This window comes from Fukomys damarensis, unplaced genomic scaffold (assembly GCF_012274545.1).
Source record: "Fukomys damarensis isolate Sample0158 unplaced genomic scaffold, DMR_v1.0_HiC HiC_scaffold_38, whole genome shotgun sequence".
In the NCBI taxonomy this organism is placed as follows: domain Eukaryota; kingdom Metazoa; phylum Chordata; class Mammalia; order Rodentia; family Bathyergidae; genus Fukomys; species Fukomys damarensis.
In genome coordinates, this window is record NW_022900950.1 from 66,752,718 (window position 1) to 66,777,309 (window position 24,592).

The 24,592-nt window shown below is 35.2% G+C and overlaps 1 protein-coding gene across 2 annotated transcripts in view; it reads right to left on the bottom strand.

The window, feature by feature from the left end:
- Positions 1–24,592, bottom strand: part of Prmt9 (protein arginine methyltransferase 9) — a 40,899-nt gene that overhangs the window by 14,536 nt on the left and 1,771 nt on the right. For both annotated transcript variants that reach the window (XM_010610911.2, XM_010610910.3), the window contains exons 2-9: positions 22,514–22,662; positions 19,158–19,394; positions 18,506–18,673; positions 15,968–16,070; positions 14,584–14,690; positions 11,563–11,755; positions 9,981–10,164; positions 7,705–8,422 (exon numbers count right to left, since the gene is read on the bottom strand). In XM_010610911.2, coding sequence (XP_010609213.1) covers positions 7,705–8,422; positions 9,981–10,164; positions 11,563–11,755; positions 14,584–14,690; positions 15,968–16,070; positions 18,506–18,673; positions 19,158–19,394; positions 22,514–22,662 — 1,859 coding nt within the window. The remainder of the gene's footprint in view (positions 1–7,704; positions 8,423–9,980; positions 10,165–11,562; positions 11,756–14,583; positions 14,691–15,967; positions 16,071–18,505; positions 18,674–19,157; positions 19,395–22,513; positions 22,663–24,592) is intronic.

Sequence of the window (24,592 nt, forward strand, 5' to 3'; positions counted from 1 at the left end):
GGTATTTTGTCAGTGACAGAAAGCTGATTAACACAGCTCACAACGGAGGAAAAACTCTCTAAAAAAGTCCTATTTGGTATCTTTAGGAGGTATGATCAACAATATGGTTGTCATTCACAGAAAGGTTATGATGTTTTGATCTTATTCACTGGTACTGGCACTGTGCAACTTCTGGCTCTTTCCCCAAATTCAAAATGATCATGAAAGATAAAACATCAATCAATTCAGGACACTAAGGCAATCACAACAGCACAGCTATAGACACAAGACAACCTGCAGAAATGCTTCAGAAGGCGGTGAGAATGATGGGATACGTGCGTTTGAACTCACTGTGTCTTTTACTGAATAAATTATTTTTAATTTAAACATTTATTAGGTTTGTGGATCACATCTTAATCTAGTCTTCATCCTGTTTCCTGGCACAGAAGTCCTGAAACTCTGTCTCCAGATTAATAAAACTAAAGGCCTTCTAGATAGCCTCAGGATGGGGGCTGGCTCCTCAAAAGACCCAACTTTAGATCAAAGAAGGGCTGAGAATTGATCAACAAAGCAACTGATCTACTATATCACGCCTACAACTGAAGCCCATAAAAACCCAGGACAGAGCTCAGAGAGCTTCTGTGTGCCTAACCATGTATGTGGAGGTTCCTTGAGGGCAGTGTACCCAAAGAGGGCATGGAAGCTCTGGCCTGCTCCATGTCTTGCCTTATGTATATATTCACCTGACTCTTCATCTGTATCTTCTGTCATATCCTTTATAATAAATAGGTTAACTGAAGTAAAGTATTTTCCTGAATTCTCTGGGTTGATCTAGCAAATTAAATCCACAGGGTTTTATAAACTGAGGGGAATCTCCACTTTATAGACAGCAAGTCAATCAGAAGTATAGGTGACAAACTACAACTGTGACTGGCATCTGTGACAGTCTGTGGGACCTGACACTATCTTCAGGTAGATGGTGTTAGAATTAAAACTGCTTGGTGCACTGTATATTTGGTGTTGGAAGTGTTACAAGAAGTGTGGGGCTGCAATTCTAGTACTCAAGAGGCTGAGGCAGAAGGATCACTGCAAGCTCAGCCAGACTCAACTACATAACAAAATAATGTCTTTTTTTAAAAAAAAGGATTATAGTAAGTAGTGTACGAGTAGAAAAGTGTTTTTATCTGTAACATGAAATTATAGGAGATGGCGTTAGGTCCCCTATACCCTCTTCAGGCACACTATCTTCCCAGCACTTAGACATGTTGATGTGTTCACCAACCTGGAAAGTCTGTGAACCTTTTCTATTTATAGCTTTAGAAGAGATACCATTCGTTACACAGACATAACTAATTAAATCACTGGTCATTGGTGATTAGCTCAATCCCCAGTCCCTTTCTCCCTCCCCAAGGCCAAAAGTTCCAACTCATATGGTTCCTCTGGCAACCAGCATCCATCCTGAATCTAAGGGACTATCTAGAGTCACCTCATTTAGCATAACTCAGATACGGTTGGATAATTAAAGATAATCATCTCACCCCATCATCCTGGAAATTCCAATAGTTTTTAAATCTGCAGGAACCAGAGAAGATCAATTTGTATTTCTTATTATATCATAATATCACAGTCATCAGAAAATTTAGGCTGAATGTCAAATTTTATCTAGTAAAAAAAAGACGTGCTTTATGCTTGTAACAACTCCCCGTGAGAAATGTAATCATTATGTACTAGATACATGTACCAATAAAAATAAAATTTTAAAAATTTATCTAATGAACCCTAAAAGTCAAAGAAGTCTGAAGTAATAAGACACACAGCAGTGCATAAAAATTATTTTAAATGGTAACAAGTACCCTATTTTAATCTGAAACCTTCCAAAAATCATTCTTAACTTCAAAAACAGGAATGTTTCTATCTGGGTGTGGTGCCACATGCCTGTAATCCTAGCACTTAAGAGGCTGAGGCAGAGGGATTGCTGTGAGTTTGTGGCCAGCCTGGGCTGCACAGTGAGTTCAAAGCCAGAAGTGAACTATACATATACCAAGACCCTGTCTCAAAAATGAAAAAACAAAACAAGCAAACAACCAACCAAAGCCAAGAATATTTCTTAGTCATGTTCAGTTATGGCCTTGAAACTGCTTATGTTTGCCAATATCAAGTTTTTGTCATTTCAACTTTGCCACTGCCAGATTTTTCAATCTGCAAAAGCTATTTCAGAACCAAATGTGCCTTAAGCAATAAAAGAAGCATGTCCCAATTTAAAAATCTAACCAAAAATAACAAAAATTCTGCCATTTCCTTGTCATCCAACACACACACACACACACACACACACACGTATAATTTTAAAATCTAGTATGAGTGAAGAGAGCCTATGAATAAACATCTTTGAAAAACTGCAAACTAAAATATCTATAAGCTCTTAAACTCACTAAAGGATTCATTTTTCCTTGCCATATTATTGTGGTGCAACCAGACAGATGCCTTTTTTTCCTATCCCAAATATAATCTATTCTTACCACCACTAACTTCATCCTCTTTGACCCTTCATGAGGCCTCCTTACTGTGAAAGGCTGAAGACTATAATACAAGGTAAGAGTTTCAGATAATTTCTGGCTCCATAATCAAAGTTAAGCCTACATATTCATAAGTACCAGTAAAGGAAAACGTGTTAACTTAGGGTGAGGAAAGAAAATTTGGTTCACTACTGTTACCCTGGAAATACCTGAGGAGGAGAGTGAGGGAGTATCCTGGCTCAAACAGTGATTTAGATGAAGTGGTACCGAACATTTTACAATGCAGAGGACAGTTCCACCCAAACTGCCAGTCACATTTCCCACTGAGAAGCACTGAGGAGTTAAAGGTTACCCTCATGTAAGTTGTCTCCAATACAATCAATCATCTAAACAGAACAGACTGACAAACTGTTTTTATAACTAAAAAACTTTTTTAAAAATCCTTTAAAAGGTTCCATTCAAATATTAATGAATGAAAAGCATTTCCACTAAGATCAGTGCAAAGAAATAAGTAAAATATTTGTTGGTGATGTCTCTTAATTTCAGATAGCCACACTAAAATTTAGCAAAATACTAAAATGCCACTGAGCATTCTGTGAGAAATTACAAATTTTGGCTAAATTCTGATAATGAAAACAGGACAAATTCTACAATTCTGAGGTAATCTGGTAATACTGAAAGCAGAATTGTAGAATAAAATTAAACATGATTAATATACTATCAAAAAAGCAAGTAATTATAAAGTGTTGCTCAGTAATCTAAAATGCTATTTAAATTCTAAATTTTTATGCATTTTTAAATATACATTTTGGGTCAATTAGAAAATGGTAAATGGAATTCATACATGCAGAATGCAAACTTCTATATCCTAACTGTAATAAAAGTGGTAATGATGAGATCAAACACGGATTTATTAAACACTTTAAAATTCATGTTACATTAAAGCAGAAGGGGCTTAGTAATGCCCAGAAGTTCTAGTCCCAATGGAAAGAAGAGGGAGGAGGGAGAAGAGAGGTAAGAGAGAAGACAAAGGGTAAAGAACCACTCCAGATAATAATTAACTAAAGAAATCAGATGCCTGAATACAACATGAGCTTGCCTTTGAATCTAGACTGGGGGAAAAAAAGACTACAAAGTATAGCACTGGACCAACTGAGAAAATCTAAATATGCATTGTGAACTAAATAATATCAACTCAAGCTTAATTTCCTAATTCCAATCATTAATTTACTACAGTTTTGTAAGCAAATTTTTTGGTCTTAAAAAATACACCAAAGTATTTAGTAGCAAAAGGGTATGATGTCTATAACCTATTCTCAAAAATATAATATGATATACATTGGGGGAAATGAAAGAGTGATAAAGCAAATAAAAAATATAAATCACTAGTAAATCTGCATGCAAGTATGAAAACTCTTACAATCTTAAAGCTTAAAATTAAATTGTGCTCGCTTTGGCAGCACATATACTAAAATTAAATCAGTTGAGCATGGTGGCACATGTCTGTAATCCCAGGATTCTGGAGGCTGAGGCAAAAGGATCTCAAGTTCAAGACCAGTTGCAATGACTTACAAAAGAGACCTTCTCACAAACCAAAACATAAAACAGTGCAAATGCCCTGGCTTTAATCTTCACTAACACACACACACACACAGAATCTGCCCAAAAAAATGTATACACATTTCAGCAGTTCTGTGTACTAATATCTGGAAGCTTCTTGTAATTGTAGAGACCTACTTGTATTAATCTCATGATGTCTCAATAAATTTAGAATTACAAAATTTATACAAGTTTTCCTTTTCCAATGTACACATTTTTTGGCAGACTCTATAAATAAATAAATAGAGAAAATCATATGCCTTTCCAAGGTGATTATCCAAATAAGTTAAACTTCATTTGTGTAAGGATGTCAGAGCTAAAATGTCTTCAAAAGTATTTAATCTAGTATCAGTTTACAAATATATTAAGAGAAAATTCTCTACTTCAAGAATTCAGTGACATATCTGAGACTACATATGAACTATTTCAACTTCCTTAACCATATGTTTATAATTTATGTATACATAAACATATTTATCATATTCCTGGAGTAGCTGACAGAAGAGCCCAAGGATACAAATAAGATGAGAAAAAAGGCTGAGTTCTTTGATGGACTGGTTCCCTAGATACATCTATCAGAGAATATTCTTTGCCAAACTATTCATTCATTTACTAGGTATGATTTAAAAATATGGTGAATGCTTACAAATTTATTATAGTTAGATACATTGCCATTAATCCCCCTCACATTAAACACACTTATCTCAACATTCTTGCTACTTTTTGAAACAGTTCCAAAAGTTTTCTTTCATGAGTCTTTACTTGCACTGTCAAGACTGCCTCAATGCCCTGAATTGACTCACATTTACCTCTTTCATGGTCTTTTTTTTTTCTTAAAGTATATTTTCTTTCTTTTAATTCATTCGCTTTATTGGTACATTTTAGGTATACAACATGCTGACATTCATTACTGGGAATTTGTACCTCTATATTATATATATACATATATATATCTTGGTTCTTTTTTCTTCCTCATTCCCCTGCCCTCCTTTCAACCCCTCTACCTCTCCCTAATTACAAAGACTGTTTCCATTTTTTCTTTTTATCATATTTATTCCTTTCCCTTCTTTCCTTTCCCCTACCCATCCCATTTCCCCTTCCCCTTTGGACATTTTCTTCCTATTTCACATTATCTATTCTACATTTTGATCCTTATTTACACTTTCAATTTCCCACACCAGAGAAACCGTTAAGTATTTACACATGAAATTCATACAAGGGAATAAATTATAAAGATATAAGCAGAAATCAATGCCACAGAGACTAAGAAAACAATGCAAAAAATTAATAGCTGGTTTTTTGAAAGAACAAATAAAATTAATAAACCCTTAACCAACCTTATCCAAAAAAAGGAAAGAAAAGACCCAAATTCATGCAATTAGAAATGAATGGGGTGAAAATTACAACAGACTCAGCAGAAATCCAGAGGATCAATACATACTTTGAGAACCAGTAAGTGGAAAACACAGAAGAAAAATGGCCAGATTTCTAGATACATATGAACTGCTGAAGTTGAATGAAGACCTAAAAATTCTAAACAACCTGATATCAATCAATAAAGTACTGTATACCTAGAATGTACCAATAAACTCAATAAAAAGAAAAAAAAGAAAGAAAATGTAATTAAAAACTTACCAATGAACAAAAGCCTAGGTCCTGAGGGCTTCAGTGCTGAATTCTACGAGACAAATTTAAAGAACTATTGCCACTATTGTTTAAACTCTTCAATAAAATTGAAAGGGAAGCAACACTCCCAAATTCATTCCTAAAAACAAACATCATCTTGATCCCAAAAGCAGAGAAAGACCCAACCAAAAAAGAGTACTACAGGACAATCTCACTAATGAACACAGATGCAAAATCCTCAATAAGATGCTGGCAAACAGAATGCAGAAGATCATCAGGAAGAAAATACACACCCTGGCCAAGTGGAATTCATCCCACGGATGCAGGGATGGTTCAACATACACAAATCAATAAATGTAATACACTATATTAACAGAGCCAAGGACAGATACTATAAGAACCTCAACAGATGCAGAAAAAGCATTTAACAAAATCCAACACACATTCATGATTTAAAAAAAAAAAAAAAACTACAGCAAATTGGAATAGATGGTCTCTATCTCAACCTTATAAAAGCCATCTATGAAAACCCAACAGCCAATATCATACTAAATGGTCTAAAACTGAAATCCTTCACACTAATATCAGGAATAAAACAAGGATGTCCACTTTCACCACTCCTGTTGACTATAGTTTTGGAAACATTAGCCACAGCAATTAGACAAGAAAAAGAAATGAAATAAAAATAGGAAACAAAGACATTAAATTGTCATTATCTGCAGATAACATGGTACTTTTTCTTGGTCATGATGACTTTGGGAAGAGCTAGAAGTTGCACAATACTGCTCTGGTGAATATGGTGGATGAGGACACACAGTAATGTTTTCATGAGCCTACCTTTCTGTTAGATGGTACTTAGCATCATTCACTGTTTGTTTTTTTATTGGACATTAAGAAAACTCATAAGAGGACTTTCAGATCTTCTTCAGAAAGTGGCAAGAAAAATGAAACAAGTGTATTCAAACTGAAGGGGAATATTTTGAGGAGGATTAACGGCAATGTGTCTTTTACTATAATAAACTTGTTAATTTAAACATTCACCATATACTTTAATCACACCATATATATCTACATAAAGATATTTGTAAGATATATCTATAAGATATATATCTTCTACATTCCCAAAATTTATATGTATGATTGTTTAAAAAGAAAACAGTGATGATGATTTTGCTTGGATATCCCATAAAGAGAAAAATTTCATAACAAAAGAAAATGCATATAAAAGCTAATATAATCAACTAGGTAAGCAAAACACTTTTAATTTTCAGGTTTTATCAAATATTTTCTTCAATGGTAATTTGCCTTATGGTTTTGCCATCTATGATCTTCATTCCCACCACTATTCCTTATACTACCAAACAACCCATTCCTAGACTGCAAAATTTTAAATATGTACACATTCATGTTTCCTAAACTTAGTCCTATAAATGCTAACTACTACCTACTTTGAAGATCTTTGATTTGAAACTTATCCAAATTTGATTTCAATAGTAAATATTACGGCAAAGTTTATGTGAAGCAAAGGAGAAATATCTTATACCAAAGGATAAATATCCTTAGGGAGAAAAGATTTTAAGACCCAAAAGGACTAAGATTTATTCCTAAGAAGCATTATGATCTAATATGCTATCAAATGTGGACTGTATTTCTTATACCATAAAGATGAAATCTGATTTTTTCTTCCTTTCTTATACAGGAACGTTGTCATATCCATTTTTATACATCTAAACCTAACTCCCTATATTCCATACAGGATGGCAAACTCAAAAGAAGGTTAACTTCTTCACACCTACAGTACAGAAATTCCTTTAGGGAAAAAAAATCAGTAACAACATGCACACAAAAGAAAGGCATGAAGTAACAACTCCTAAAAAGCAATGCCTGAAGGATCTTGACTGACTTTTATGGTTATGCCACTAAAGAGCTAGAAGAATTTCACATTTGAACTCAAAAATTCCAAATTTATATTTTGTTTTTTTACCTGGAGATTGCAGCTTTTTCCATTATTTCCTGCTGAATGAGCCCAGATGGCTCAATGACATCCAATATAATTATGCTCCATAATTTGTCTAATTTGGGCCTTTGCAAGACAGCAGATTCATCCTCCACATGTTTCAGCCAAAATTCAAGTGTTTCTTTAGCAAAGTGATTGGCTTCAGAGATGAAGTCTAGAGCAATCCGGTGCTGGTCTTTCTCCACAGAACTGTAAGGCTTTACCTGCCCAAGGGTGCCAGCAATTATAGGCAGAATAGAGAAGCCTTCAGACACATCCAAAACATAGAAAGGCTCAGGGGCACCCTGAATAGTATTATTCTGTCCAGTTTCAGAGTTCATTTCATTATCTTGACAGCGAGTATCCATGACCTGACACAGTTTCTCTGGGGCCAATGAAGACAACACCTTCCTCATTGCCATTTTAAAGCCTTCATGATATGGGATGTTGTTAAGTAAAGCAATTTCTGTGGATTCCAACACACATGTCTGCTCTACACCACCTGGTTTACTGGTCTGAAGGTTAGCCAGAGCACTACAGAGTTCAGCCTCATTTCCTAAAGCCAGTAAGTCTTTATTCTTGGTGCAACTTTTTGAAACTTCCATTTTATGTTCCAAATTCAAAACACTGATACTCTGAATTCTTAGGTAACAATCTTGACAAGATACTTCCATTGTTACATGGTGCCCAGGCTTTACATTATAGTCTTCATTAGGAAAAAAGAAAAAAGTAATTAATATAAAATGCAGTATTCCTGAGAATCACACAAAAATCTCCATCTCCCATCTAATTCCCTAATCTTTAAATCATTATAAGACAGATTTGATTCCATCTGCTAGTTTAATACATATGTGTGCGCGCGCACACACAGGACAATCCCACCAGGGATTACTTAGGGGAAAAACTGAAATTTGAAGATTCCCTTAACTTTTAGCAGAATGAAAATATTCAAGAGCTCTACAACTGAAACCTAAAACTGACAGTATTTCCTTTTTTTCTTTTGCTTTCTGTTTTGTTTTTCACTGCAATCAGTCAGTATCATCATGTGACCAAGTCAGGAGGGGAGAGCTAAGTGGCAGGGAGTACAGGTACTGCAGGGAATACTCTATTATCATCCCTGGTATTTAAGCTAACAGTACACTCCATTTTACTTCACAGGAGCATTAAAAGAATTTTTGAAAAAGAACAAGACAGCATTCAACAGAATGATGTTCAATATTTATTAAGCATTAGGTTACTCTTCAAAGTTTAGGGATTTCAAAGTACAAGGAAGGGCTAAGACCTGAAATAAAGATGATATCATGCCCCTTACCATGAGCTTTCACATGTGGTAAAACCTCAAAGTGCAAATGTGTAATTACAATTCTTTCTCATCAGTTATAGGACCATTTAAAAATACAAGCTTTTAAATGTCCTTTCAGGATTGAAAAAAGGACATTAAGTTGCTGAGTTATAAATACAGTTTTAAAAAACGTCACTTACTGATCACTATAGGTAGCATTTTATACCTATCATCTCTAAAGATGCCTACAACACATCCATTTTTATATACGATAGGAAATGAGCAGCAAGGCTGGCCAGCAGGAAGTCAGTAAGTGGCACAGCCAAGTTCTGAATGCAAAGCTACCAGACTAACTCCAAAAACGTCACAACAGCCTCACCACCGTACAGATTCCATGACTTAATGACCTTGCCAGAGACTAAACAGAAAATAAATCATCTTCCAGTATTAACAGGGCACAAGTTTTCTAGATAAACTGCTGTAAATTTACTAAACCTCATCAAATAGCTATTTTAAAAGATTCCAGCCGGGGATTTAACCCAGTGGTTCCGCTGCCTGCTTCGAAAGCACAAGGACCGGAGTTCAATTCCTAGTGCCAAATAAAAATATCTTTAATGTAGAACTTCCCTGAACCTGCAAAATTTTGTGCTTTAGTGTGTATATTTTTTATTACCTAGGGCGACACAGATGTCACTAGATTCTCTAAGGGTTAAGAATATCATTTTTTTAATCTACTGATAACTAGAAAAACCATGAAATTATTTAAAGATAGGTACTTCTGAAGGGTATGCAAGAGTTGTTTTAACTAAAGAATGCTTTTGAAAAGAAAAATAAAATTCTGAAAGACTGAACCAATCAATCTTGACTGAAAACTTCATACCCAAAGTAATTTTTTTTCTTTTTAGCTACTGACTCAAATGCTTAGAGGATTAAAGCAACAAGTTTTTTAAAAAACAAAACAAAAAAATCAGACAACATGTACCTGTCAATTCTTGCACAGGGTAAACAGCCTGTTCCCAACATGTTTCCTCACTAGGACTTGTAGACAAACTGTGTTCATCATCAAGCTGGAGCACAAACCAAACTACAATAGCATCTAGTACGCCTTCTTTAATAAAAGGAACACCAAGCTTATCAGGTTTTTTGGTTGCAAGACTTTTCAATTCCTGAAAAAAAATATAAAAGGAGTAAGAAGATTTCATAAATTGTATATACATATGCCTCAATATCATATCACTGTCCATCTCTGAAGTTCTCAGCTCTGTGCAGCACCCAAAGGGAATCAATACACTGGCACCCCTAAAACCAGCTACGACATTGGAAGGGGAGCTTTGACCCGGTGAATTGGAACAGCACGCATTAGTTAACAGAATGAGATAAATATACACTAGCAAGAAGTCCATGATAGAAATTTGTAGACAAAGGCAAGTGGCAAGGTAGTAGGACTTTTTTTTTTTAAATGTGTGTGTTTACAGAACAGAAAAGCAATTCTGGGAAAAACGCACTTTAAACTATTGACCTGGAGAAAGAAGGACCAAGACTAAAATGGGAAGAATGAAAGTTGGGTCTTTTCATTTCTAGACTTCCATATTACTTGAAAGTATTAAATAGGTAGACATTATTTTTTAAAATTAAAACCTTAATAAGATGGGGCAATGAAAAAGTAACAAAAATGCTTGAAATAATAAAAGAACAGCTTTGGGGTAATCAGCAGCTATATTCCTATTAGAATGTTATGTCAGATTAGGAAACGTTTCAAAGCTTGAGAAGACTTTTCAGCTTTAGTTAGCAATGCCAAATTGTTAAGTTAGCTGCACATCCCCTCAAGAATAACCTAGTAATAACTGGCAGAGGAAAATGTCTATTTTGAAAACTTTAGGTTAAGTGACCTTCAGGTTTTCTGCCCCCAAGCAGGTTCATCTAAAACATGTGTACTTTAACATTCAACCTTAAAGACCTTCAGAAAAGGAATCTATATAACGTTCTCAATTTCTTAGAGCACTTTCTTGATACAGCATTATTTTTCTACTACCTATCAATAAACACATTACAAATTAGAGTGATCAAATGTCCTCCTTTTCTCATGCCTCTCCTAGTTTTAAAACTGAATGTTCTTTCTCAAGGACTCCTCAGTCCTGGACAAGTTGAAATGACTGGTCACCCAAAACAAACACAACCCTAGATTGGATTATTGCTCATCTCAACAAATGTCAATATGAAAAGGCACCATGACGTAGGGAAAATAATGACAGACTGGTTAGAATGCTTGCCTCTGCATTCACATGCTGAAAAATTTGGCGAAAACTATTTAATGTGAGCAGTATGTTCTTCACCTTAAGACACATGTAAAAGCACCGGGCACACTATCCATTTCCAACATATCTCAGGGTCTTACTTTCTACTTAAAGTGAATAATTTTAGGAGGGAATTCTAATTTCCTTTAATAATTTTTTTCATACTCAAGTAGAATCTCATGCAAATTCATAAGAGGGTCCTATGAATTATTTTAAACAATCTGTGAAATGTAAAGCTTGAAAACAGTAATCAAACTTTTTATTTTTTACCTGAAGGTTGTTGAAATCTACTTTCATAATTTCAAAGCATTCTGTCAAAGCCAAGTACCCTCCAGGAACTCGACTCATCTTTTCAGTTGTATAAGGTTCTACTGTTTCTTCAGTATCTACTGAAGAATAAGCAGGACTCTGAAATTTCATGTTGGTTGGCAAATGGATGCCAGCAATGTCTTTAATACCCACTCTGGAGAGAGAAAATAAAAGGGGAAAAAGATGAATTTTTTAAGAATCAAGTAACACCATCTAACATTGAGAGCAAAGCCAGGGATTTGGTTCAGTGGCATCAGGCCTGCCTCACAAGTGCAAGGTCCTGAGTTCGATCTCCAGTACCAAAAAGAAAAAAATATTGAGTGCAGAAGAACATAAACATAAAAATGAAATAAGATCTTACCAGCAAAAGTTTTTAAATTACACCCTCATACACAAAAAGTATAAAGGAAAACAAATGATAAATAGGTTTCCTTTAAAATTAATAACTTTTCACATAAGACCACCACACAAGTAAAAATGCAAGACACTAAAAGAAAATATTTGTAATACACATTTTCAATAAAGGGCTCACATGCAAAATACATTACTTTTTAATTCCTACAAACTAATAAAAGACAAACAAAGATGGGCAAAAGACAAGCACATCACAAAATAGCCAATGAGCATATGAAAGTCGTTTGGCTTCAGCAATCACCTGGGTAGTGAGGTAAAACTCAAAATGTACAGTACACAAGCCCCAGTAGGGGGAAAATAAAAGTTAATATCATGTATTAGAATAGTCTCACAGCAACAGAAAGAGCCCTTTGGAAGAATGTTTATGGTACCTACTCAAGTAAGCACACCTATCAGATTCAGCCTCTCAGTGTTTAGCATTTCCACCTCTGGGAACACAGCCAGCAGAAATTCACATATATTATCATTAAAACAATGTATAAGGTGTTTGTAGCTATGTTGCTTCAAATAGCTAATTGACATAACCTAAATGTCCATCAACCAGACAAATGTAAAATGGGCAAATGTATTATGGTGTATTCATACAATGGGATATTATTCAGCAATGAGAATGAACAAATTATACATAAAATACACAAATTAGATAAAAGAAGCCAGGCATTGGGATGCATGCACACTAAAATCAAAACTACATGATTCATGTGTATAAAATTCAAAAGGGGAAACACATACAATGTCAGACATCAGGATAGTGGCCAGTCTTGGGGAAGTGGGGCATTAGTAACAGGAAGGAGTTTCTTTCTGCAGTGGTTTTTCCTACGGTGGTGGTAGTGGTAATGTTCCAGTCCTTGATCTGCTTCTTTGTTACACAGGTTTCTCAACTTCATGAAAACTCATTGAGTCATTACCTTATGAGTTATGCACTTGCTATAAAAATGTCTGCATCAAAAAATTTACATTAAAAAAACACTTCATGACCATTTTAACAATACCACTTTTGGTTTAAATTAAAAAAAAAAAAAAAATCTCCCAAAGCCTCATGACCTCAGAGAAGGAATTCTGGGGAGGTGGCTGGATCGTGGGGTCACTACTTTCATTAGCAGATTTATCCACTAACAAGTGCACCAGCTCAGTGTGCTATTAAAATGTGGAGCCAGGCTGGCGGTGGGTGACTGGGGAAACGACCTGGAAGGGTATAATTCTTATTCTGCCTCCTCCCTTTTCTCGGCTTTCTGGCCACCATGACATCAGTAGTATTCCTCCACCAGACCCTTCCACCATGCTGTTTCTCCTTGGAGCCCACTGTGGACTAAAACCTCTGGAACTATGAGCCAAAATGAACCTCTCCACTTTTACGATGCAGTTGTCAGGTTTTGTTGTCTCAGCAGTGAGGAAAGTGACTAAGACAACCACTCTGTAATAGGAAATGTTCCAACCTACTCTCGTCTCATCTCAGAGGCAATGTGCTTATTTACTAGTAGAAATTCATACATTCTTCTTCAGTAGATTTTAATCCTTCAATGTCAGTCCTTATTTACCTTGGTGCTTAAATTTTCCTAGATGTGTGCAGAGAAACTGCAAGCATGCTCCTGTATCCTTCAAACATGCCCCATGATATTTTGTTTTTAAAGTACTTCCTTATTTTCTGACACAAGATATTCCAGAATCATCTTGAATCTATCCTGTCCCAGTCCTGGTATGAACCATTTCTCTAAGGAGCTATAGTCCCTTTTGGTAAGAAATGGCATTTAGAAATCAAGACGTAGGCGCTGGCTACACTCACTGTTCCTAAGACTAAGCCTTACCTTTTTCTCATAATACTACACCATGAACTTGACCATATATAAACATTAACATATATACATATAACTTATATTAACTTATACACACACACACACACACACACACACACACACACACACACACATAAAATATAAGGAGGAACTATTTGAGGCACAGCAAGAAACCTCCAGGAGACAGACACCATGTCCCTTTTGGTGGGTAATGCAACAATGTGTTTAAATAGCCTAATTTAACTCAGTAATCTCTTATTAAGAAACTTATCCTAAGAAAATAATAAAGACAAGTTAACAAAAGACATAAGTACAAAGATGTTTATTGTGGCTCTTCAAAGCAGAACAGTGAAAACAACCTAAAATTCTAAACTTACAACATCAGGAAACTGATTTTAAGAAATCATGAACAGAGCTGGGTGTTGCAGCACATGCCCATAATTCCAGCACTCCACGGGCTGAGAGAAGAGAATCACCTCAAGTTCAAGGCCAGGCTGGGCTACACAGCAAGTTCAAGGACAGTCTGAACTACATAGTGAGACCATATCACATAACTAAATGCTAAACTATATCAAAATTATCTTTCCATAAAAAAGCTGGCTTGATTGGGGGAGCTCTATTTTGAAACAAAATTTAAAAACAGGCAGAAATTACCAACATCATGAATTTAAAGGTCAGAAAAGTATAAATCCTCATCAATATTAATATGCATGAAATAACCTTTGAAGTGTAGTATGCTGAAATTACTATTCTTTAATATTTATTAGTCACTTGCCTATGATGTCGTCTTATCTCTGCACATTCCACTGCCATCCCAAATATAACAGCACTTGCTGGTATAACTTTCCCGTATTTTTCACAATTGCTATTTTCACCTTTGATCTGAAAATGTAACAACAAAAATATTATTACAGGTATATAAAAATAGGTGTATAATGACAAGCTATGAAAATTAGAGAAAAGTTTTAAAATAATAGAGATAAGTTAAGAATCTTAAACAGTACTTTCACTACTATGTATACACATGTTTATGTTTTTACAAAGGAGGGAGAAAAGGAAAGAGCTATAATAAAAGATCTTTGGATATGACTCTGAGGACATAAAATCATCATTACCTACTCAAAAAATAAATGCTTTTCCTACCCTTTAACTAGCTATGCTAAATCTAAATTACTTTCTGTACAGAATTCTTATTACATGTTAAAATCTTCTTATTCATAATACACATTATATATTACGTATTTATCTACATTATATATACATCTAGGATTTGTTGGTTACAGCAGAGGATTTCAATGCAAATATAAGGATTGTTTCCATCCGATCAGACTAGGTTCAACAAGTACCTTAAGGGGCCCAGGATTTAGCTCAGTGGTGCAGTGCCTGCCTTGCAAGCACAAGGTCCTAAGTTCAATCCCCAGTACCAAAAAAAGTACCTTAAAATTATACCAAGCACGTGTCACTACAATCCTTTTCAATGACTAACCAAAATTCCAAGCAATAAAGGATGTGAAATTACCTTCCTTTTACAACCATTCTCAAGAATCCTATATCAGTCCTTCTACAAAGTAACCTCAATTCCTGTGAATTGCTTCCTAGAGGTTTTTTGTTTTATTTTTAGAGACAGGATCTCACTATGTAGTTCAGGCTGGCCTTGAACTCACTATGTAGTCCAGGCTATCCTCGAACTCAAGAGATCTTCCTGCCTCAACCTCCCAAATGCTGGGATTACAGGCATGTACCACCATGCCTAGCTTCTTCCTAGAGTACTTTTTGCCTCCCTCATTTGGACCCATGAGTATAGAATGCATTATGTTGTTATTAAATGTTTTTGGCCTGGATTTCCATCCACCTATAGAATATGTACCTTAACAGAGAGAAATATATTTCATATTGCTTTACAGACACTCTAGGAGATGTTCAATAAATATTGCTAAAATCATGATTTTTTTTTTTTTTTCAGTAAAGGAAATTGAACCTAGGGCCTTGCACATGTTAGGCAAGCATTCTACTACTCAGCTACATCCCAAATCCTTTTTAATATTATGAGACAGGGTCTCTCCAAGTTGCCTAGGCTGGCTTCAAACTTGCAATTCTATTTCAGCCTTCCAAGAAAAATTGCATTCTTAATCAAATTTAAGTGTCTCTGTGCTGCTTACCTTTGGCTGCAAAAGCAAATTCTCCCATGCATGAATCAAACTCTCCACAATTCCTTCTCCAAATAAACCTGCATCGACAGTTTCTGTTACAACTAGGGACACTCTATAGAATGATTTTTTAAAGATATATGTGAGTAAAATATCATGCTATTTATATAAAGATGTAACAGCTGAGAGAAGGGAGAAATATATTACAGAACAGTCCACATGTAAAATTTTTCATACATTTTATGTTAATAGCTATTCTTGAATCTTAAATAACTTGCCTCAAATGTTTCTCAGGCTCCTCTGACCACCACTGGCTCCTTCTCTTTGGTGTAGGGGTAAGAGGATTGTCAACAAACTCACTTGGCAATGTTGTCTCTGCGGGCTATTCTTTCACTGCCTAAATCCTCAGCAGGAGTTCACGCTCATTAACTTTCCCAGGCTTGTTCCTTAAGACCAAGCAAATGGCCTAACTCTTAATAATTACTCTATAAAAATATTCTCTATCACTGTTAGCTCTATGTGTATCAAAATTGTCTTTTCCAGTTGTCATTTTTTTTTAAAGTAAAATTTAAAAGCCCTCCCTCTCCAAAATCCATATTCTATCTTCTATGATATCACATTACCCAAGTTTTTGCCTCTTACAGTTAATTGAATCTACTTATTGCTTCCCTTGAATCTTTACAAAAGCCTAGTACATCCTTCTGCCCATTCTTACTTTCAAGAAAATTCTACTTGAAAACACACTAAAATAATTCTCTGAATTACTTTAGCTCTTATTGCCAGTATCATTCATTTTTGTAACCTGAAGATAAAGCAGAGTTTCACAACCATTCCCCATCTTCTAGCCAGACTGTAGGTACCTGGAGGAACAGGAATGTCTTTTGTATCCTGCACAGTGCCTATACCCAGTCTTATTTGAAAATACAGAAAATAAAGTAGTCACTATTTACAACTGTTCATATTTAGAATATGGAAGATATCTCAAATCATCTAGTCCAACATTTTAAAGTATACTGATCTGCTAAAGGCCAAAATCAATTAATAACAGTTTGAATTAAAATTCACATCTCCTAATTCAAAGTCAGTAAATCTTTCTACAAGTCTGTGAATAAAATTACATTAAAATAACTTCAGATTCATAGTATAGACTTGATTTTGTCTCCCATAATTCTTATGTTAAAACCTTAATTCCTGAAATAACTATACTTAGAGACAGAGCCCTTAAATATTAAGGTGGTATGAGGCCATGAGGGTGGAGCCCTAAACCAACATAGGTCTAGTGTCCTCACAAAAGAGTAAGACACTAGAGATCATACTGTCATACACAGAGGAAAAACAACCTAATGAAACTGCAAGACAGGCCATCTGCAAGCAAGGAGGAGAACATGCCTGACAAAGTAAGTGTCTGTTGTCATTTAAGGCACTGTGTCTGTAGTATTTCGTTAGGCAACCTGAACAGACTAAGACAATTCAGGATGTTTTGTTTTGGCTTTTTTGTTTGTTTGTTTTGCTTTTGTTTTCTATAAAATGGGCTTACACCTGCTTAAATAATCTAACATGCTTCTTTTATGAGAACAGATGTAGAGACCACTGAAAAGTGTAAGTACTATGCAAACATTATTACATATAGAGAATGAAAGAACAACAGAATGCCTCTAAAATGATAATGTTGAGCCAATTTGGTTTCTCTGTGTGCAGTTCTTTGTGTGTTTGCTTTTTTTTTTAGTGGTACTAAGGACTGAACCCAGAGCCTTCACAATGAGCTACATTCCCAATCCTTCTTATATTTATTTTAAGATATGGTTTCAGTAAGCTGCCCAAGCTGGGCTCACAGTTTAGATCCTCCTGCCTCAATCTCCCAGAGTGTTGGGATTACAGGAATGTACTACCATGTCTGGCATGGAACAGATAATTTTTAAATTCCTCTAATTCTAAAATTTCATCAGCCTTGTGATATGGATCACAATCAGCCCATTAAAAAAACAAAACTAGGGCCAAGGATTTAGCTCAGTGGCGCAGCACCTGCCTTGCAAGCACAAAGTCCTGAGTTCAATTCCCAGTATTGGAGAAAGAAAAAAATAAACAAATAAATAAATAAATATCCAAAATTTAGGAATTATATTCAAAATCATTTGAATATCATGTCCAAATACATTGACAACTGATACTTCAAAAGCTTTCATTTTAAACATGGATATTAATATAAAATATAAGTTCACTGCATCTGATTTCTAAAGATAATTTTTAAAGTTAATCATCATATGAGATGTACTACCCATTTTTACAAATCAGAACACTGAAACTAACCAAAGTAACTTGCTAAAGACCAAGTTTATTTACTAAATTCCTCTGAAATTTTTTCTCGATTTTTAAATATATTTCATGGAGCGTACAACATTACTCTGAAAATCTGTCTCTTATTAAACTATCATATATCCTTACAAAATAATGGTGTTGGTATTTTTGTTAGGACTAGAAGCTGTAAGTGTATCCTAATTTTTAAAAACAAAACTAAATTATAAACAGTAAAATCATTTTACAATGCAATACCTTTCCGGAATATGTTTTGGAATTTCTATGTCAAGTGACTTCATATGTAGGAGCTTTATCCCTGCTTCCATCTTGTTTGCAGCCACTACATCACAGGCCAGTTCGTACATCGTTTTGGATAACTCACAGGCATACACTGATTGTGCTCCGGCTTTTTTAGCAAACATGCTATAAAGGGAAAAAATGTGCCATCAGAAATAATAACAGTAATCCAAAAATAATAACTTCTCAACTTTCAATGGAATTAGAGAACACTAAACATGAGGTTTTCTTTTTATTCTTTAACACAATCAATTCTGCATTCAAAAATGAACTAATATTCTTGAAACAAATCATTCAATAAATCATGACATTGACCCTATTAAGAAGACACTATTGGCATGAAAAATACTAATAGGCTTTTTAGATTCTACAAGAATGGTAATACAAAAATATTCTTAAAATACATTATTTAAAATTTTGATAATCCCAAACTTTTCTGAAGTTTTCACCAACTCTTAATTAATGAAAAAATATAGTAATAGTTTCATCAATTATAAGTCTATAATACCTACTCTTCTAAAAGTCTAATATTAAATTTAGTATATACAGCAAATCTTTTATTTACATCAGTATACATGTATATATAATTAAAATACAAATTATAACAAACCTCAGAATTCCAGTTCCTGCTCCAATGTCCAAAACACTTTTGGATCCCAAACAAACTGCCTTTTGGATTGCTGCATTATAAATCATATTCCTCTTGCGGTCATTAAGCATGATAAAGTGCCAGCGTTCTACCAACCAGTTTGCAACACGATAAAAATTCTCCTTTGCATCACTGAAATCAGGGTTTAGCTTCACTGCCTTATGAAAATACCCCGCTGCTTCATCTCTAAATCCCATTCTAAAATAGAGTAAAATAATGAAAGACAAAGATAAAATATACTCAACCATATGCCATCAATTACAGTGCTTTTGTTCATGCCAATCACCTAGCTTAAGAATCTCTTAGTAGCACCCCAAAGGTAGGAGGCTACCTCTTTGGAAAGCTTCCTACAAGGGCTACAATCCTTATGACTTCTTTTTCCTGAATCCCTCCTATATTTATGCATCCTAGGACACTAACAAATACCTGAATATAAATTAATATTAAAATAAAGTATAGAGAAAGCTCTTACAGTCCTCTTCCACTTAGCCAACTGGTTAGAACACTAGTTCTTCCTGGAAACCATTCCTTCTGTAATACATACCAATATCCATGGCTAGGACACTCCTTTCCAGTATACCTGCATTTTTTTCTCTCAACAGCTGAGTCATTAAGAGTCAGTTGTATCTGCTGCCAAACCAATTTATACCAGTTGCATTGTTATTATAACTCACATTTTAATTAAACTTTAAAGGAAGTAAATACATATGTCTGCAAAAAGAAAACCATTCTAAGGACATTAAATGCTTTAGGCAAGTCACCCAAAAAATTTTTACTAAACTAGATCTGAGCATAGAAAATCATAGCCAGGAAGAAAAAACTATCAAAACATCTACAACAATGTTTCTGAAACTATCTGTAAAGAACCCCTCCTCTCTTTTTAAAATACTAAATTGCCTGTAGACCAATGTGGCTGTACTACAACTGGTTACCATGTAGCTCACATAACATAGGATTTTGTCAGCGTCCAAACTGGTGTATATTCCATTCAAAATGAAAGCTCCCAACCATCTGCTTAGATTTACAGCAGTATCATAATTGCTATATATTTCTAAACACTCACATTCTATACTTATCTGTAATTAACCAGAAATTTGAACAGAATTAAGCTAGAATTCTTTTTACTCATACTACTTCACAAGCAGTCTTTAAGCACTGTCAAATTTAAAGAAATAAATCAGACTACTCATTCTGGGAATGGTTCAAGCAAAAAAGACATTATGGAACTCAGGGGTCCATGCTCTAACAAAAAGCAATGCTGTGTTAAATGACAGGCACTCATATTTTAGGTTAAAATCAAAATGTTTAAGATTAGTATATCTTCATTTTAAGTTATTTTAAAGGGAGAGCTAGCTAGTTCTTACTGTACAGTTGCCATAGTATGAAATATATTATACTGTATAAAATCACATTTTTTTTTTTTTTTTTTTTTTTTTTTTTTTAGTACCGGGGATCGAACTTGGGTCCTTGCACTTGCAAGGCAGGCAGCAAAACCACTGAGCTAAATCCCTGGCCCAAAATCACAATTTGTTGAGACTAACTTACAAATGTATATTAAAATATTTCCAAGTATCAATGATCAATTTGTTGAATCAATGCAAACACTAATTAATTTCCTGAGTTTGTGCTTCCTCTAGGTTTAATATTTTCCATTTTCCTAAATTGCAATGTTAATCCAAAAATTATATAATCCACTCAGCATGTGTGTCAATAATATCAAAGAACTGCAAGAATGTCTTTTTTTAAGTAGGAAAATCATCATCATACTAGCAATTTAAATATATTTCCTTTAAATCTGAAGCCACTAGACTAACAAAAGGATGTAAAGATGAGAGCTCAGTGGTTCCAGTGCCTGCCTCACAAGCACAAGGACCAGAGTTCAATCCCTGATACCAAAAAAAAAAAAAAAGGTTGTAAAGATGACATACTCTGAACAAATTTTATTTCACAAATAAATGTCATGAAAGAAAGCTATCATTTACTTCAGTACTCTTTCTCAGAATAATAACTATTTCGGTGGGGAGGGTCAATGAACACTGTTTCTTACAAAAGTAGCACAGAACAAAAAAAACTATTGTCTCAGACAATGAGGCTAAAGTATAACAAAATGTCTGAACTAGAAATTTTGCTATTCTATCTCCCAAAGCAAATTAATACCAAGTTATTTTTGGCTTAATGATTGGTAACTCTTCCATAAGAGTTATACAAGACACAGTTATAATGTTCCAAAAGTAGGTAGAGCTACAATTTCCTGTTATACTGTCTAACCTGAAACATAGTATTGAATTATCATGAGTACTATTAACTATATAACTGAAAATAGGACAATCTGCTGGACACCTGCTGCCAGGTAGGGCATAGCTAAGTGGCCAGCCCCTGGAAACTGAACTTCTAATGAACTTCCCTAGTTGACATTTCAGCAGTGTTATCACAACTTGTTGCTGGGGAAAGGAAAAGCATCCTCAGGAGGCTTGAACCTGGTTTCCTTGAGACTTTGGGCCATGCACTTTATCCCTTTGCTAATTTGCTTCATATTCTTTCACAGTAATAAATTTGAGCCATGACTATGAATATATGTTGGTTCCTGTGGACCTCCTAGCAAATCAGCAAACCTAGGAATAGTCTTGGAAATCCCCAAGATAGTCAATTATAATCCATTGCCAAACACCCTTTTTGCCTATGTGAAAAATGTATCTGGCCCTTTAATGTTTTTCCAACAGCCAGCACAAAGGGAGAGTGAAGTAACAGGAGTAAGCCTTTTGCTTCCTGTTTCCAGTGAGCTAAGGGCCTCTCTGGCACCAGGTTCCTGAAGTGCATGGCAGCCAGCAGCATCTCCCCGGACTACACTGTACTGAGTGGTTTTTAACAGAGTGCCTCCCGTTTGACACTTCCCAAATGAGGCTTTCTCTGGCACCCCAGAAGGCAAAAGTCTAGCAAGTTCCAGAAAACAGATTTTCAAGTTCCCTGGCAAAGAACCAGTGACTTCCCTGCCAACTTGTGAACTACAGCTAAGTCTTCTCTAACAAAGACTGGCTCTCAGTCCACTAGAGGGAAATCTTCCTTGGGTACTCTTATCTCAGGCCTAGAAACAATGATCATTATGCAGTATATAATTTAATATTCAATCTGCTACGATAGTACATTTTATATCTGCCATTCTTACATTCTTTTGAGTTCTCCTTACTTGTTACTCCAATTCCCTCTTCTTAATTATTCCCCATACTACAGTTTCCCTGTTCAAATTACTCTATAATTTATTCCCAATCCAGACTGATACAGAATAACTCTTAACAATTAATACTGAAACTACCACAAACCTGAAAAGATGTTCCCCCATACTATTGCAAATCACTTCATCATCAGGAAATAGTTCCAAGGCCTGCTCATAGCAACCAAGTAAGTCTTGTATTCGATTGAGGGCATCAAGCTCTTCAGCCCATCGGAAGAGTGTATACTGAAAAGTTTCCTTTACAAATAAGAAATAAAAGTGAGTTAGTGAATAACATAATGGAGAACATAATCATTAGTAGTGTCCTAGGGTGCATATCCAATACTAGTGAACATTTCCAAAAAAGAAAATTTAACTATTACTGAATGATCACCTTAAATCTCATTTAATTTTAGTGAGTAATGTTTACTGAATAAACATTCCCCACCCATACACACACAAACACACAAATGAATTAATTTTACCATCTACCTGGCAAAAGTGTGTAGAATTAATTTGACTATGGAAATTCTTTCCATTCTTAGCTGCTATGTAGCACATTCTCCTCATTCTTTCCTACTTATTTTTTTCCTTCCTTCTTTTGGGATCCTGTGTTTCAGGATATTGTCCTTGGCCCTCTACTCTCATCTATCCCCGGTGAATTATCATCTATGTGTTAATGGTGATACATCTATATGTCTAAGTCCTTCTTTTCTATTCCTCAAACGCATAAACACAACTTTGTATTAGTCATCTCAACCAGGCAGTGGGTCCTTGGTCCTCTCAAATTTAGCCAAATTCAACTATGTCCTCAACAATCAATGAGCAAAAAACTGGAGCTACAATTCAATGATGAACAACATAAATGCTGTTTCTATCCTCACATGGTAAAAAAATTACCATACAATATTGAAAAAGTCTTATCACAGAGGCATGTAAAGTTAAGTAAGGTACCACTTCACCTCAAACCACAAAGTCATCTTCTAATGCTACCCTAACTCCACATACAATATTTCAAATCTAGCCAAAGCTCACTCAATATCTTTAAATCTGTCCTGAAATCCCAGAACTCTGTTCTTTACCCTACTGTTACAACCTAATCTGGCTCTTGTAACCACTTGCTGGACTATAGCCATAGCTTTCTGCCACTAGAGTTTCAGGTGCATCTCCCTCCACCCACTTCACACTGCAATACTGTGGGAAAAAGGCAAACTCTAGACAACCCATGGCACCACTGTGGCGAATCATGGGTATTTTATGATTGTGTGTCTAAAGGCCACATTGCAGCTGAGTTTTGAGCCTGTAGTATAACATTAATTCTCTACCCTGTAACACACACACTATGAATACATTATTAGATCGTCTGTCTGATATGTCTTAAAGAATATCATTTCTTCCCCACTCCAAAATGTCAAAAGTTCAAGTACATGTACATATGTATATGTGTATGTATTTTCCTGATTTCCTTGACCACAAACCTTAGTCTTTACATATTTGTTAATCAATTGTACCTGAAGGGTTTGCATCTAGAAACAAGAGTCAGGGCTGGGGATTTAGCTCAGTGGTTCCACAGCCTACCTCGCAAGCACAAGGTCCTGAGTTCGCTCCCTGATACCAAAAAAAAAAGGACTAAGCAATATAGAAATGAGTCAAAAAAACTGTATCAATCTTCATACAATACCTGGCTATCCTTAGAACTGGAATGGACAGACAACACAGCCAGCATAACCTGATGAAAGCATTCCTGGTATAACCTTTCTAGACCCTCTCCTCACAACAAAATCAAACATAAAGTTTCCTACTTTCCTCCTGGCTTCACATTCCTTTCTCAGAACTCATTTGCTGGTTCCTTCAAGGGTATCAAGAAACTTTTAACTTTTCTATCTTCCCTAACTGTTGGTACATTCTTTTACCAACTGCAGCACCAGCCTTCCCACAGGCTGCACCTCGCAGAACAAACATCTTTAATCATCCTCATTTGCTTTATACAGAAGGGTTGAAACCTGAAACTCAATTCTGATCAAGTTTACTACAGAGACAAGGCAAAGTAATAAAATTCCAGGGTGTGAGAGAAAAACAGATTATTTAAAATGGACCAAGGACTCTAGAGACAGACTGGTTTCTGGCTATGGGGAACACAGGGAATAGCATGAAACAAGACTTCTGTTAAAAAAAAAAAAAGAAACAT